Source organism: Urocampus carinirostris, chromosome 1 (genome assembly GCF_059441175.1).
Source record: "Urocampus carinirostris isolate Australia breed hairy pipefish chromosome 1, RoL_Ucar_1.0, whole genome shotgun sequence".
NCBI classification, from domain to species: Eukaryota; Metazoa; Chordata; class Actinopteri; order Syngnathiformes; family Syngnathidae; genus Urocampus; species Urocampus carinirostris.
This window is the reverse complement of record NC_142349.1, coordinates 56215537-56232771: the sequence shown is the minus strand read 5'-3', so window position 1 is coordinate 56232771 and position 17235 is coordinate 56215537. Positions and strand designations below refer to the sequence as shown.

At 37.1% G+C, this 17235-nt stretch overlaps 1 protein-coding gene across 1 annotated transcript in view; it reads right to left on the bottom strand.

Moving 5' to 3' along the window:
- LOC148376333 (uncharacterized) overlaps positions 1-17235 on the bottom strand; it is a 42786-nt gene that overhangs the window by 20213 nt on the left and 5338 nt on the right. Inside the window, exons 5-26 of the mRNA XM_088325800.1 lie at positions 15138-15272; positions 15017-15061; positions 14806-14922; positions 13381-13446; positions 13257-13292; positions 11581-11643; positions 11468-11503; positions 11354-11395; positions 11208-11291; positions 11069-11113; positions 10922-10993; positions 9846-9890; positions 9725-9778; positions 8194-8257; positions 6548-6652; positions 3542-3700; positions 3451-3459; positions 3281-3370; positions 2299-2450; positions 1103-1175; positions 929-1035; positions 658-841 (exon numbers count right to left, since the gene is read on the bottom strand). Of these exons, the coding sequence (XP_088181926.1) occupies positions 658-841; positions 929-1035; positions 1103-1175; positions 2299-2450; positions 3281-3370; positions 3451-3459; positions 3542-3700; positions 6548-6652; positions 8194-8257; positions 9725-9778; positions 9846-9890; positions 10922-10993; positions 11069-11113; positions 11208-11291; positions 11354-11395; positions 11468-11503; positions 11581-11643; positions 13257-13292; positions 13381-13446; positions 14806-14922; positions 15017-15061; positions 15138-15272 (1783 nt within the window). The remainder of the gene's footprint in view (positions 1-657; positions 842-928; positions 1036-1102; positions 1176-2298; positions 2451-3280; positions 3371-3450; positions 3460-3541; positions 3701-6547; positions 6653-8193; positions 8258-9724; positions 9779-9845; positions 9891-10921; positions 10994-11068; positions 11114-11207; positions 11292-11353; positions 11396-11467; positions 11504-11580; positions 11644-13256; positions 13293-13380; positions 13447-14805; positions 14923-15016; positions 15062-15137; positions 15273-17235) is intronic.

Sequence of the window (17235 nt, the reverse complement as noted above, 5' to 3'; positions counted from 1 at the left end):
GTTTGAAGCCCCAGCCTTAATGTAAAGGTTTAACGTCACGGGAATCATGAATTAATATATTACTGATTGATATTCATATTAAAGGGACAGTGTGTATCAATCAACCACTTGATGTTGGAGTATTGTGTTGTGCAGCCAAAAACAAGTCCTAAAAGCCGTAGCAAGAATACAAACTATGGAGACACAAAGTGACCAAACCACACTATTTTCCTTCTAAATTTTTTATCAATCCGTTTGCAAAGTTTTGGTTCTTGGTCCCCGTAGCAACAGAAAAGTTCATGATATGTAAAGTAAATAAACATTTCTCAACCTATGTGCATGTAAAAAATTAATGAAAGTTTATATATTTTTGCCCATTATTCAAATCAAGATTCTTTTTTTAAGGAATGAATTTTATTTATCACTATAAGGTGATAAATAATACACATTGTGCCTTTACTTCTTAATGTTTTTTTTTTTCCAACCTTATTTTGTGTTTACAATCTTAATCAATTTTTATCCAATTTTACTTTAAAACATAATACAATTGTATTAGTTTTTATCCATTTAACCTGATAACCTTGACCCCAACTCTGGCGGACCCCAAATAAATTGAGTTTGAGACCCTTGGGCATAGTTGTTACAAAAAATAGAAGGCATGGGAAAAATATATTCAACCTGGCTGGCCCTTTCGGCCGGGAATTCCCGGGGGACCTGGATAGCCATCGCCTCCTTTTGCTCCTGGTGGCCCCGAGGGGCCTGGAAAACCAGGACTCCGGCGCCCTGGGTTCCCTGGAAAACCTGGACGACCACCTGGGCCGGGGTCTCCTTTGGGACCACGTCTACCTGGAAAACTGTCACCCTAAGAAAGAGTATTAAGTATCATTTTTCATAATGCACCTAAATACCATTGCGTTAATTATTTGGAGTAATAAAAAATGCTTATTACCCGTAATCCGGGTTCTCCAATCAACCCGGGAGGGCCATCAGGTCCCGGTTCACCATTTAGTCCCGGAGATCCAGGATATCCAGTGTCTCCTGTGTTTCCCTTTTCACCTTTTAGATACAAGTCAGATGGTTTAGGGGGGCACTGCACATGATTTTTTTTTTTTTTATTACTCACCTTTAACTGTTGAATTGAAACCTTCCCCCTTTTGTCCCTTTAGTCCTTTTTCACCGATGTATCCTTTAGATCCCTGAAATTACATACATATACAAGTTAAAATATGTAGATTTATTTTCAGACTGTTTGTTTGACAGAGCAGGACTCAATGTCTGGATACACTACAATAGACCCCCGGTATACGCCGTCCCCGCGTTACGACGTTTTCACTTAACAGTGTGAAATAAGATGTTTTTCAGCCATTCTTTACGGGTTTTTCTTAAGCAATACAAAGTACTTTGTGTGCCCAGAAATGTATAAAATTTACACATTGCTGTATTTGTGCGGCTGACGTGTTTTGTATCCAAGATGCCTGTCTGCTATTGGTTGACATCATATAAGAAGTTTTTCTGCTAATGGTTTGCGTCAGGCACTATTTTTTCAGTTCAGAATCTATAATGCTTCATTTACACTTTACCAGTCAGCAAAATGTTATTTTGATACAGTATTTAATCTATTTGGGCCAAGGCTTACAGTGATGCCAGCTCTGGAAGCAAAAACATGATAACAATGGAAACAAAGCTTGCGGTTTATTCGCTATGGGTCCCAAGACTTGCAGTGATTCTAAAGAGTAAAAAGGAAAAAAAAAACGTCAAGAAAAATGAGGCACGCAAATCATTACCATCTACAGGGTATAAGGAATATTGTGATCAATCAATGATCGGGACTATAATTACAAATAAGGAGGAAGGGACCTCTTCTGAGAGCATGATAATCCTCGCAAGTCAAACTTTTAAAATCAGTACCATTTTTGATCTGCAGTCACCGTTATGTCACTTTCTCTGCATTAACCTGCTACTCCGTTGGACCAGCTCAAGTCATGTCACACCAAATGTAAATACAATTTAATTTTTCCTTTCCTTATATATTTATTTATGATGTTGTTTAATCATATGCACATGTATAACACATACGTTTTTGTTATTTAACTTTTTTTATCAGAGGTCCCGGGAGTTAGGAAATCATTTGCTATTTTCTAAGATTTCTTTTTCTCGTTATACATCTTTCACTTAACAATCCCCACTTTAGATCAGATGATTGTTGTATCCCGGGGGCCTACTCTACATGTCCTCTCATCGTCATCAATTCTTTTTTGACCAGCTAATTAATTTATCAAGTATTTCAGTAATAGAAAATAATACTGCGGTGGTCCTTACAGGTGGCCCTGGGGTACCGTCATCTCCGTGTCGTCCTGGGTCCCCCTTGATCCCTGGGGACCCTGGTATTCCCGGGGGTCCCGGAAAACCAGGTTGACCGGGGAGACCAGGATCACCAGGACTATATTCGCATTCACATTCTCCCACACAACCTGCGGGGATCGTCGGAAAATGGATTAGAATGGATTGCCATGACAAAAACATCATATTTTACGGACTATAACGCACACCTAAAATCCCAAATTGGCCAGAAATGTAAAAGGTTTATAACCCGCTGCGCCTTATATGCTGCAGAATATAAGGTTTAATTATCTATTTGAGCAATGATTGGTCAATCGCTAGCCCAAATCGCAATAAAATGCATGCAATACAAATCGAACCTGGGTTGTAGCAGTGAGGGCGCTAACAATTTACCACTCAACCTCCACTGGTGCAGATAACATACAAAAAAAGCATTTGATCTTATATCATTATCACACTATTTATATGCATGATTCCAGAAACACTGATTTGCATAGTGCATTCTGATAATGTCGCTAAAAATTGAAACAGAAACTCTTTCGAAAATATACTGTACAAGCTTTTTTACGTATGTATAAATATTAAATTGAGAGGTAATTGGGACACAGGTGGAATCAGAATGCACTATGCAAATAAGTGTTTGAGGCGCTAGGAGTAGAAATAGTGTGATAATTAGATAAGCTCAAATGTTTTTTCGTATGCCACCTGTTCTTCTCATGGTCAAGTGGTAAGTGTCGGCGCCCTCTCAGTTGTGATCCGGGTTCGATTCCTATTGCAAACAATGTTTTGGCATTTTATCCATAATAGTGTTTGCACTACTATATGCCGTAAGTGTATAAAGAGCCAAACAGTTCTACATGAATAAGCACTGGAGCTTTTATTGTAGTCCAATAACATGCACCTTATAGTCCTTATAACTGATAATACATATGAGTGAGTATTGCGCAAGAATATTTTTTACCTTTACATCCTTTTGGGCCTGGATCTCCACGAGTTCCTCGGTTCCCTGGATCACCGGGGTCACCTGGGTCTCCAGGCACGCAATCGTGGTCTATAGAATCAATCAGTTTTCAATGTAAATCACTATAATTTCCGGAGAGCCACATTAATGTTGGAGTTGATGATACTCACCAGCACATCCTTAATGGATCCCAGAAAAACAAACCACACAGTGTTAGATCCCATACTCAAGAGGAATTTGACAAAACGATATGTTTTATACCTGGACGACCAGGAATTCCTATGAAACCTTTGGGCCCACGGACTCCCTTTCTTCCCTTTGGTCCTGGGAATGGATTGATAATGCCGCTATACCTCCCTTGCTCTCCTTTAAAGCCCTTGGGACCTCGGGGTCCAGGAGGCCCAGGTCGTACGGGCAGATCTAGGGAATTAAAAGAACTTTTTACAGACATTAAAATTCATTTGTTTGCCTTAAAAGTGACAGGACACAATAATTCACCACAAGAGGTCGTTATAACTTAGAATGGAACTGAAGAGTGTGCATTTGAAGAAAACGCACTACAGTCCCAAAGGATACTATCTATCTATCTATCTATCTACCTTGGTCATATCCCTCTAGAGGGGTGACTGACAGCAAGACAAACACATACAATAACAAAGAAAATAAAAGGGAAAAATAGCAAAAAAACACACACAAAATTTTTTGGACCATGGCCAACCCAAATGCCCAAACACCCAAACAAGTTAGGCACCTCGGCACCCAAGTTGGTCATGCTTTCGTCCCTCCAGATGAAACGGGACACCAGAAAGCAGCCATGTCACTCGGGTCAGGGTGACACAACACACTCTTTTGTTCAACAGCAGGGCCTGACAGCTTTCACTGGTTTACCCTGCCGCATTATACAGGTGCCCTGCCCATCCCTTAGAACGCGCCCAAACATCCCACTATCCTTTTACAACACTTCTCCACTCATTCCTATCACCAACAAGAGCTCTAGCTTTCACTAGATTTAGACCAAAGGATCCACCTTTCGTCTGAAATTCTGAAGCCTATTTCCATCTTTTCTTGCATGATCAAAGATAAAATTCAGCGAGAGACATGACAAAAAAAGAAAAGAAAAAAGGAAAACGTAGCAAAAAAAAACAAAAAATAATGACCATGGGCAACCCAAACGGCCAAACACCCAAGCAAGTTAAGCACCTCGGCACCCAAGTTGGTCATGCTTTTGTACCCCCAGATGAAACGGGACCCCCAAAAAAATAAATAAAAGCATGTAGTTAATCACTGTGAGCAACAACAAAAAAGGATTGAGCTAAATACATCAGTAGCAGCTACAAAGAGCTAATCTCTGGAGTTGAAAGTAGCAGCTAGCGAGATAAGCTACTAAAAAGGCCAGTAAAAAATTGTGACAGTGGCAAGCCCTAGCCTGTAGTTTCTAGAGTATTTATTCTTTATTGAGTCAATGCCAAATGTTTTGCCACCTGTTATAACAGTTTAGCATTTCTTTGCATCAGGCTTCACATTTTTCACTTTTGTTAAGTGTGTTTAATGAAATGCAATATACAGAGATGCAAACAGGAATTCGCTTCTCAATATTCTTGATCTTTATCTTAATAAGAGCGACCAGATGGGGACCATCTCCAAGTCCAAACTCAACTTCTTCTTTCCACATATTTTTCGAGTTAGAGTGTACGGTAATTCACCACTAGAGGTCGTTGTAACTTAAAATGGAGTTGAAGCATTTGTAATGGAAGAAGACTCACCATGGAGGCTCAAAGGGTACTACTTTGCCAAAATTTGGAAGCCTACTTCCATATTTTCTTGTGCGGACAAGGAGGAATTTCAGATTGCGACAGGACAAGAAAGCTAGCTAAGGGCAACAAAAGGCCAAACAAGCTTGAAAGACTCAGAGTGGCTGAAAAGAGTCAATAGCCGCAGTTGGTCGGAGCTGGTGATGGTGGCTAACTTCCGACACAAGCTGGAGAAGCTCTTATAAAGGCCAGTAAAAGATTGCAAGGGCAAAGCAAAATTTGTTAAGCATTGGAAACCTGAATCAATTACGTGGAGAAGCTAACAATAACAATAATGGCTAGCTGACAGAGAAGGAAAGAGTGGGCATAAAATTGGTAGAAGCTTAAATCGTGGGAATACATGTAAGGTTCAGCCGTGGAATCTAAATCATTGTTAAGCGCTAAAAATACCATCCAAACAAGCTATTTTGGAAAATGTTTTATCTGGCCTTCTGTAGTTGTAAGATGGCGACTGAATATCTCAGGTTCTTTTGTTGTTGTGAAGTGTGAGATAATCAAAATAGGTCACTAGGTATGTCGTAACTATCGCTTGAGTTTTTTAGCTATATTAAGATTATTATTTAATCATCACAGTATTACTACAGTAATAACATCTTATTTATTTTAGTTGTTATAAATGCACTTATGTTTATCCACATATGTGAGTGATCTATTTATTTGTTGTATTCGTACTTTCCCAGCAATGGTCTTCGACCTTTATCTTATCATACAACCTTCAAAATCCAGCTGTGTACAGTTTCAACAAAAGTCTCTTGTTCATTGAGATCCTTTCTTTATCTTGTAATGTGAAATCCAAGGAGAGTTTGTTTCATGTTCCATTTTGCATAATCCACGCCTTTCTCCTATAAGAGAGGGGCCGGAACACTTGTTGATGTCTTTCTTGGTGGGAAACGCGCTTCCCGTTGATTGGACCAGAGTGTGCACTCTGATTTTGTCTTTATTTTGAAACTTTGTAATAAATGACTCGACTTGCAGTCCCTTCTCAAGGTTTCTTAATTTTCCTCATGTTGAGGTTTTTGAGTTTTTCCTGCCCCTCATGCAGGTTTTAGATCAGGGGATGGTGTCATAATAGTCTGTGGTTTGAGACTTTGTGATTAAGGGCTATACAAATAAACATGACTGCATTGCTTCTCACCAGCTCTATTTTTTTCAAAGTCCGAATACTCGGTCTGGAGACATCGGAATTGTCTTTCGGTAGTATAATTTTTAAAAAGAAAATTTTAAATAATGTTTTTGAGATGGTGTTAATGTTTCTGCCTATTATTTGAATCAGTAGTGTTTGAGTTAGACGAATTAAGTATTTTTACACCAACAGGGTCGCTCTATAATTCACACTGAGTCATTAAATCAATATATGTGATCATGAAGCCCAGCTTGCCAGTCTTCTTCGACGAAGATCATTCTTTGTTGTATTGGATTTATACTCAGGGGAAAGTTCTTGACAGAAAGTTCTAACCTGGATCCGTTCGTCCTTTTGGGCCAGGAGGTCCACGTTGGCCCCTAAACCCAGGATCACCCGGGAATCCAGTATTTCCAGGGTAGCCTTTGTTGCCTTTTATTCCTGTACATACATTGAAAGAAACTTTCAAAATTGAAAATGATTGCACAGTACAAACGGACAACTGTTCTTACTTATATTCTTGCCTCTATAAATAATAGCTTAGGCTTACTTCTTTTATTCAGAGCATATTGAGGCACATCAGATGTGGGAAACAATTTGAAAAATATTAAGCTTCAGTTTGATATTTTCAATCCTAAATGAGGCTACAATTTAACGTTTAAAGTTCACAATATTATTTTAGTCAGTTTTTTTCTAATTTGACTTAATTCTGAATTATTTGTCAGTAAATTATAAAATGTATATTTAAAATGAGCAAAAGGATCTATCGCTCTAATATTTATTTTAGAGTTGTACAAAAAGAACAATACCTAAAATAAGCAAAAGTACGCCAACAAAAAGTTCAGAAAAAAGAGAAAGATTATCAACGGAATGACTACTACCTGAGTATTTCATACAGATCATTCTATTTACTTGTTTTCTTTGTAGCAGCAGTAGCGCTCGTATCGGAACCAAGAGGTTCCAGGTTCGATTACCGGCTCCTCTGAGTTAAATGTCAAAGTGTCCCCGGGCAAGAAACTAAACCTCTAATGCCCCCGATAATGGCATGGTTGACTCTGCTATCGATGTGTGAATGGGTAAGTGTGAAGTACATCGTAAAAGCGCTTTGGGAGGTCATCAGTGCCTGGTTAAAAGTGCTATAAAAACGCAGTTTATGTACCATTTGTTTTACTGTTGATTTACTTGTTTTTCTTTTGAAAAGAAACGCAATAGTTAAATATATATTAGTATTCCTTTTCAATACCATTAGCATTCTTTTTTCTAGTAATAATAATACATCAAAACTACTTTTTTAAAGAAAATTATGTATTTATTTTGGGAAAGATATCATGAAAGAGATAAAGCAAAAGGAGCACAATGTTCTTATTTTACTTTAGATTGACTTGTTTTTTGAGTGAAAAACAAAAATAAAAGGTCAAATCTGCATTATTTTTCCTTTTATTACTTAAATACTATTTTTCTCTATACAATACTGAATATATGTACACATTTATTTATTTTTGTTTTTCATTTGAACAATTTATTTGATTTTTTTGTGGAAATGAAAAAAAAAGGATTAATGAAATGAAAGAACAGGATCAGAAAGAAAGTCATACTTTCCTTTAAAATCATACGTATTCATTTTGTTAACTGTAAGAATTTTTTTACATTGTTCATGAATGTTACTTTTTACTTTATGTTTGACGACATTTCTTTCACCCAACCTTGTGTAGTGTATTTAGGTCCAGACATCAAACGTAAAGTTCAATTTGTTGTCACTGTTAGATTAAATGGAATAAATTCCTGGGGGACACCAGACAAGGTCTCGTGGCACAAGATTGTCCTATGGCACACTGGTTAAAAAAAACACCACACGGTAGAAAATAATTGTAAAATAATGGAATATCATTATTTGGTATTCAAAGATTTTGTCTTTGTAACTACATTTATGTGAGGTACATAAGTAAGGGTTTTCTTTTTACTCGTTTTCTTGAGAGTCTCACCTATGACAGCCGATGCATTAATGTACGTTGAGGGACCAATTGGACCTGGATCTCCTGGGAAGCCCTGTTACAGGTAACAGAAGGCACATTCAGAAGTTCAACACTTCTACTGTTTGTACGAGAGTAAACCCCCAGGATACAGCGTCCCATCCTTACGATGTTTTCACATTACGATGAAGAATCTATTTCGGCCTCGCTTTACGGCATTTTCCCCACAAAACGACAAACTACCAACTTTGCTGTGTTTCTGCGTTCGACCAGTTACGTTTCTGAGATGCCTGTCTGCTATTTTTTTATTTTGATGTATTTTAAATTGCTGGGATGTTTTTGTTCTGTGTCACAGAATGCTGAAAATAGATATGCTAATGGTCGAACTACCTCCCACAATGACTTTCTCTTTTTTGTTTGGTTTAGAATCTTTTTACTTTACTCAACTTTGTTATTGACTGGGACCAAAAAAAAGCTTGCCATTTTTTAACCACCCCCAAAAATTATATATTTCTTATTGCATTTTTGCACTCTTGAGTTTCCATACAAACAATAAAGTAGCAGGGGAAAAAAAATCAATATTCACTTAAACCTTACTAGAAATGAAAATACTTAAAAATATTGTAAGAGGGAACCACATATTTCATTTATTTAATCAACGGCACTCTTTTGTGGATGCATATATGTGCGTGAATTTGTGCTCTTCAGTATATTTTTAATAGAACTGTGGCCATTTCCGCAAATTGATAAAGCTTGCTATTGTCAAGAAATACAAAGAAGGCACACTAATCTGCTGTCGCTTCCCTCCTTTGCATCCACCCGCTACTCATCTTGACCAACTCAAGTCCCGTCATACTGTAGGGAAAAAGAATTTAATTTTTAATTTACATGTATGTTTACTACAATATTATTTAATTGAATATGTATTTACACCGGGCAGCACTGCAGCGCAGTGGTTAGCGCATGTGCAGCACAGTTCTGAGGTCATGAGATCGGACCTTCTTGTGTGGAGTTTGCATGTACTCCCCGTGCTTGCGAGGGTTTTCTCCGGGCACTCCCACATTCCAAAAACATGCATGACAGGTTAATTGGCCAGTCCAAAATGTCCCTAGGTGTGAATGAATGAGTGAGTTGTATGTCTACGTGTGCCCTGCGACTGGCTGGCAACCAGTTCGGGGTGTCCCCTGCCTACTGCCCGAAGATAGCTGGGATGGGCTCCATCACCCCCGCGACCCTACTGAGAATAGGCGGTGCAGATAATGGATGGATGGATGGATGGATGGATGTATTTATACCACATACAAGGTACATATGATGTACTATTTTGTTATTTAATGTTTTTACGTGGGGTACAGAACCCATTAGCTAATTACCATAGGTTTTTAATCCCTCTGCAGACGGCAATTTCACAATAAGACGCCCGCCTTAGAACGAATGTCCTATCCCGGGGTTTACTGTATTTATTTTAAACATATTACAATTCACCTCTCTTCATGTATCCACACTTTCACTTTCACAATGGGAGTCTCGAAAGAACACTAACCTTTGGTCCTGGTCTTCCATTCAGACCAGGTAGCCCCCTGTCCCCTGGTTCACCCTAAATATCAAATCAGTAAAATTACATCACTATTATGTTTCAGTAAATCCTATAACGCTGTTTGTACCGGAAATCCTGGACGTCCTAGAATTCCAGGGTTCCCCGGAAAACCCTAAAAAGGAAGACAGAGACGAAATTACTTGGAATAATATACTATATACAGTATATTACATAATTTATTCACAAGAAATGAAGTATTTTAATGCCACTCTCTTGTTCTCTTTTAAGATGCATTTTGTAAAAGTTGTTTTTTCTTACAGATACCAATTCATAAAATCACAAATTGATTACAGTGTTCAGTTTTGTTTTTTTCCCTAATAAATGATAAGAAATTATACTTTTAATTTCCCATTTTGGTATCTTGCTAATCATTACTTGAATATGGATTTTGGGAATTTTTAAGTACTGGGTGTATGGCAGCAACCAGACAGGAGAACCTCACAGAGAATCATGATCACAGCTCAGAAAATCTCTGCCCAGTTTTTGGGAGACATTGCAGGCTCTGTATTCTCCATATTTACATTGATATCAATCAATATTGAATACAATCGAAGTAAATCGGTGAAACTTAAAATAAAATGGTGATTGACTTTATAGAATAGCAATTACCAAAATAGTAAGTACAATTGCAAAAAAAAAAATAATAATAATTGAAAATTACTTAAATTTAACCCTTTTCCTTTTTAATCATGTCCTTGATATTAAAGAACCCTGGTCTTCTCTAATTGGTTTGTTTTATTTCTCACATACATCCTTACTCTCTAGCAACAGTTACAGTCCATAAAAATTGGTAAAAATAGGCATTTTCACAGGTAAATTTAGGACATACGAAAGGACTAGCTAAACCAAAGTAGCAAGCAACAAGGACCCGATGAGACCCAATGAGAGCCCGTGCCAAGTCCATCACTTCCATCACATTTCTTGCATAATTATATTTATATTAATCAATATTGAATTAAACTGGAGTGAATTGGACTGAAAAAACAAACAAAATCAAATTAACTCTCATGAATCAACATCAAATCAATTCAGAAAATGAGTATTGATAACCATTCCTGACTAATCAACATTGGATTTAATTGAAAAAAAATGCTAATTTGCTGTTGCCTAATAAAATAACTCTAAGTAGAGTATATAACTTGCCCGAGGTCCAGGAAAACCAGGGATTCCTTCTTCTCCTTTCATTCCTTGACCGTAAAAATAACCTGAATCGCCCTTTTAGAAAAAAAGATAACAGAAAACAATTTTGAAGTTCCATTTTCCTTTTTGTACCAGAAATTTCTAACTCACCGCTCTGCCCTTTGGTCCACATGGTCCAGGATAACCTTTAATTCCCTGGAAAACGAAACAAAAAATGATATTGTTGGAATGGAATTCATTTCACTAAATAATAATGAATACGATGAATTGTAAGGATTTACATACACACCTTGTCTCCTTTGGGTGCAAGGTATTCTGGGGGAAACTCAACTAGTTGTTCTGGTCCCTGTTCACCGGGTGGGCCTTGTTCACCCTGATAACGGTACATGAACGTTTGAATAACCAATACACAAAATAGTCATGGTAGTGACTTACATCGTCTCCCTTAAGGCCTGGAATTGCTCTTCCGGCGTCTCCCTGCACAAATACAATATAGATTATCATTCCCCCTTGTAACACCATAGAATTGTGCTATCGCTATGAACTCACCGGTGGTCCTCTGAAACCTTCAGACCCTCTTGACCCCTAGGTGAAGTAACAGTGACAATAAAGAGCCCTAAATTGTTTGGCGTTTCGTGTGATGGTGTTATAAATATATTTACCTGATTTCCAGGTAGACCAGGAGCTCCGGGTTTGCCTTTGGGTCCGGTGACTCCTTCTGGGCCCTTATTAAAGTCAGAAGAGGCAATATTTTAAACATGGAATCCTTTGTGGGTTTTTTTTTTATTAAAACTATTATCACAAGTTACAGTGAAGAAATGATGACATTTCAAAGCTCGACATTGGTGGATTTCATGTTGACTAAAACAAAATATACAGTAGCTCCCAGGGTTACAGCAATCATACCTGACGATGTTTTCACGTTTGATGTAAAATAAAATGTTTTAGCAGCCCTTTGTTACAGAATTTTCTCCAAAATACAACATCAACAACAAAATATTTTGCCTTTCAGCACAATATGCTTTTGGCTGAACTCAATCCCACAATGCTTCCATGCTCTCTTTATTCGATTCAGAATCTCGTGTATAGAACTTGAATTTGTTTAGCTATGGCTACCAAGACTTGCTGTGATGTTAAAGCAAAAACATTCCAACAATAGAAACAAAGCTTAATATAAGATAATAAAAATGTTTGAAGAAGACACACCCAGTGTTACCCTCGCTCAGGAATATGGCAGGACGATTAATAGGAGTTAGGCTCTTTAAGCAACAAGATTATGACATGCATTGGAGGTGTACATGTTTCAATATCACTTTCAATAATATTCCGCCATCTTTTCCACCCTCTGCATCCACCTATGAACTCCACTGTACCAGCTTAGGGCACCTTACACCAAAGGTGAATAAAATGTCATATTGTCCTTTATATTCATTGTACTGTTATTTAATCATACACACACACATTGCATATAAGTGGTTCTTACTAAATACCATTTTGTTACTATTGTTTAGAATATGTGTATACAATATTAACCTAGGGTACCAGCAGTTTGGAACTTGTTAGCTAATTACAGTGGGTCTCTATGCCCCGCCACATGGCAATTGCACCGATTAATGTTGTACACTTAGAATACAACATCGTTTCACCTAGTTTACACTGCAACACGATTCTTACCCAATTGATGGAAAATAATGCTTTTTTAAATTAAGATTGAGAATATTTATTGTCATTGTCAAAAAGACCATGAAACTTCATTTGGAGCATCTATTCATCCAATAATCAAAATAATATACAAAATGCACAGAATAAATATCCATAAATTACCCGAAACCCATAAATAACCCTATGTAAACATTGAAAGTGCAGACATGGTACCATAAACCTTGACAGCAGCATAAAGGAATACATATTTTAACTTGTTTTTCTGAATAAAATACACTGAACATGAGGAAAACTGTCCTATTTAGCTTGTGATCAATAATTTTGCATATTTTAAGTCTTATTGATTAACTTACTGGTAAATAAAAATGAGCAAAGTTATTATTAATCGGGTAATTACCAAAGGTTTCTATCCCCCGCTATACAGCTGTCTCACTTTGAGATCCCCACCAAGGAACGGTTAATGTTGTATCCCGGGGGTCTACTGTATTACGACGTGATCGATAACAATTTGCCCCCACGCATTAATCGGTATCGTTTTAATGTAATCATAAAAACATGGGAAGATTTTCATATAAGAGGCAGACAGGGACATAGAATATCAAGAAAGCAGTCGGCGTATTTTAATTCATCAATTTATCTTTTCTTCTCAGACTTAGAACTGAAAACTGATACATACAACTAGACCCGGAAGTCCCCGGCGACCAGGTTCCCCCTGTAGAAAAAAATATTAAATCAATCACTTGACTGAAATTTTAAAAATATATTGTATAAGTTTACAGGAATCTAGAAATAAATCTTACAGGAAGTCCAGGAAGAGAACCAGTGTACGAGGGTTCCCCTTTAAGACCTTTTGGACCAGGGAATCCCTAAGAAGAGAAAGGATAGTATTACTGCATTTATTACACAGAAAGATCGTGAATCATTTGCTTAGTATATAAAAAATGATTTCAACTGCAGTAATTCAGATTTACAAAAAAACGAGACGCGCAGGCCAGTAGAAGGAATTCATCCGACCCGGGTGTCGGATGGAATGCTGGCGGCTTTGAAGCCGCACATGGCTCTTTGGCGTCCTCTAGTGGCTTTGTAGTGTTTTTTTTTTCTTTTTCTTTTTTTCCAAAAATGATAATGATAATGGTTTCTTTTGCAGGAAAGACACAATACAAACATTCTTAACATTTTCCAATCAATATAGATAAGGCTCATAAGAAGTTTTTTGGTCCAATATGGCTCCTTCAACATTTTGGGTAAACCCTGATCCTACAAATCTAAATATTTTCTGCTAACAGTAGACATATTTTTGGTTTGGTAGGCATGAACTACAGCACCACCCAGTGATTATCATGCATATTGTCGTGGCATTTTTTTTTTTTTTAATTTCATTTAGGGAATGTCTTACATTTTTAACCAATGTCAATGGTGGGCTGGATTTAAAAGGCTGATGGGCTGTATGTGGCCCACTGGCTGTAATCTGCCCATTCCTGGTCTAAACAATAGGAGCACAAGTGGTCTCTCATGATCACTTGGGTATACGGTTGCTGTCATGTAAAAACATGTATCTCAATTTTTATTTTATTTTTATTTGTTTTCTCTACTTTTCAATCAGTAAGGCGGATTTAAAAGCCTGGCGGGCCGCATCCAATAATTATAATAAATACTTTGATAATAACTAATATAACATATCCCTTTTTAAGCACAAAATTTAACAATAAGCATGATATATATATATATATATATATATATATATATATATATATATATATATATATATATATATATATATATATATATATATATATATATATATATAAAGGTTTCTTTGGAATTTGCTAAATATTTTGAAAAAAAATCAATAAATACATGATTACATTAAAAAAAAAAAACAGCAGGATTTTTTGAAGAAATTTAAAAACCCTGACAATTTTCCCACCTCTTTCTTAAACCGTCTTTCTGTAAATGGAGCATCAACATTTTATCAAACTGTAATTTGTTATCTATAATTTACCTTGACTACAAACATGAGATTCAAGTTAGCATGAAATATTCAGAGAATTATTGACGAAGACATTTTCATGAAGAAAAACTAAATACTAAACTGAATGAAGTCCTCAAAATAAACGTAGGACCAGAACAAAATCGTAATCGAAGCCAAACTGTGTATATTTCATTTTGATTGACTCCCTCCTGTTACAATGTGTTTTATTTTATAAATCGAATATTCAACTCACAGGTGTTCCGAGCAGCCCATCCAGACCAGGAATCCCTGGAACGCCAGGTAGACCTTTAATCCCTGGCCAACCATCTTTTCCGGGAAAACCAGGCTCACCTTCAGCTCCCGGGTGACCCTAAAACGCACACGTATAGATTTACATTTAGATATATAGAAATGTGTTCCAAATTTAGTTTACAGAAGTGAGACCAGAAACAAACTAGACTTACAAATGACCCATCATGACCGGGGAAACCAGGGAGGCCCAAATTTCCCTAAAAAGTCCATGTGGTGAGGATTTATTTGGTATTAAAATCCCGATTTTATTCATAAAGATGCTGCAGAGTTTACCTGAGCTCCTTTAGGCCCTTCTGGGCCAGGTGATCCCTGTGAGCCCGGCCTGCCTTTCTCACCAGGTGTCCCCTGACTGCCCCAAGTTCCCAGGGGCCCACGAGGTCCTTGCTTGCCTCTTTTACCTGGTTGACCCTACAATGAAAATGAGCATATTTTTTGTTACCATATTCATCCATCATCTGCACCGCTTATCCTCAGTAGGGTCGCGGGGGTGCTGGAGCCCATCCCAGCAATCATCAGGCAGTGGGCAGGGGACACCCTGAACTGGTGGCCAGCCAGTCGCAGGGCACACAGAGACAGAAGACTCACTCGCTCATTCACACCTAGGGACAACTAGGGCCCGCCAATTAATTAATGTGGGAGGAAACCGGAGTGCCCGGAGGAAACCCACGCAAGCACAGGAAGAACATGCAAACTCCACACAAGAGGTTTGATCTCATGACCTCAGAACTGTGCCGCACATTCGCTAACCACTGCGCCGCCGTGCTGCCCTGTTAGCACATTCAGTTTATGTTATTTTGTAAATATTTTTCTGGTTTGTTAAGTTCAAGGGACAGTGTGTAATATTTGGTGCGTCCTAGTGGAACAAAAAACTGTCATTGATTTGAATACTAGGCAGAAATACATCTGCTATCATACCAATATTAATTTTATTTTTAAAAAATCGGTCGAGAAATGTGTATTTCTTTTACATAGTGGAATCTCTACTTAGAAGTAGCCGCCATGTTTGTCCGACATCTTGCTGATACGCTGTGCTCTTGGCACTAGTTTTCGTTCGCATAGTACGATACAGTGCCATTTAGTGGTCAAATATTACACATCAGGGTTTTAAGTGTGCACCACTTACTGATGAGGACTTTTGGAAACAAGGATTATAACTGTACTGTATTATTTTTTTTAATGAAAAAAAGGAAGATCTCGGCTAATGCAACCAATTTATCTTCTAATTGGACCACATTTACACTGAGCGGTATCGAAAAATAGATATAATGAAAAAAATTCAAAACATCAGGCAGGTTACATGACACAATTGCTTTCCTCATTATGTTGCATTTAAAATATTGAGTCTGTAACAATGTTTTTTTACCCCTAATAAAAAAGTATATGAATTAAAAATAAAACAGAAACATTTCAGGATTTTTTTTTTCCCCCAATGGCAAAAACTAAACTAATTAAACAGTTAACATTGAGAATTGTGCAATTGTTAATGAAGTGGTTATTTTACCTATTTATTTTAGATGCAATGTATATATATATATATATATATATATATATATATATGACTTGAAAAGTTTTCCTTCAGCACTGACAGGTGCGGCATTATGATTCCATTGTCACTTTTTTAATAACTATATAGTTTTTATTCTATTCTATTTAATAAACTAAATAAACAAACTACCAAACCTCAAACATGATGGGATTCAAGCAAAAATAAGTAAATAACATTAAAATATCAGGTCTCAGAGTAAGAAGCACATGAGCCCTCGTTTCTTCCAGCAGAGGACACCAAAGATCGCTAATTTTGCATCTCATTCTTTGAGGAAATGTACAGTGCACAGCATCAAAGTGAATAGATTATTAAGGAAACTGCCGACATTTTTGAGAATTCTAATTAAATTAGCAAACTAAAATAGCTCTTATATCTGTAGCAGTGGGTCGAATTATGGAGCACAGATTTCAAAGCAAACATGGAGGCCAAGCTTTGTTAAACTGCACGCAAACTCAAAGAGAAGTCAGCACAAGATACGCCATTACGCAAATAGAATTCTTTTTTTGTGTTTAAAATTTGACATTAAACTTTGATTTCCTTTTTGGCACATACCAAAATCAGCGAAGTACCATGCATAGACTTACAGTATATATAAATGGATACAACCATGGCATTTTAGCAATGGGGTATAAAAATACATTGGAAATGTCCTGGAAACATCAAACAATTTACAGTACATATTGGGGTTTTTTGCGAGTAAACTGCAGTTTGTTTGGCTCATATGTCTCTATCCTGCAAATCCACAATGCAAAAATAAAGGAAATACTCTATTTCTAATTACAAAAGTTCTTGGAAGTGTCCCAAGAATTGTCCATTGCCATGTCA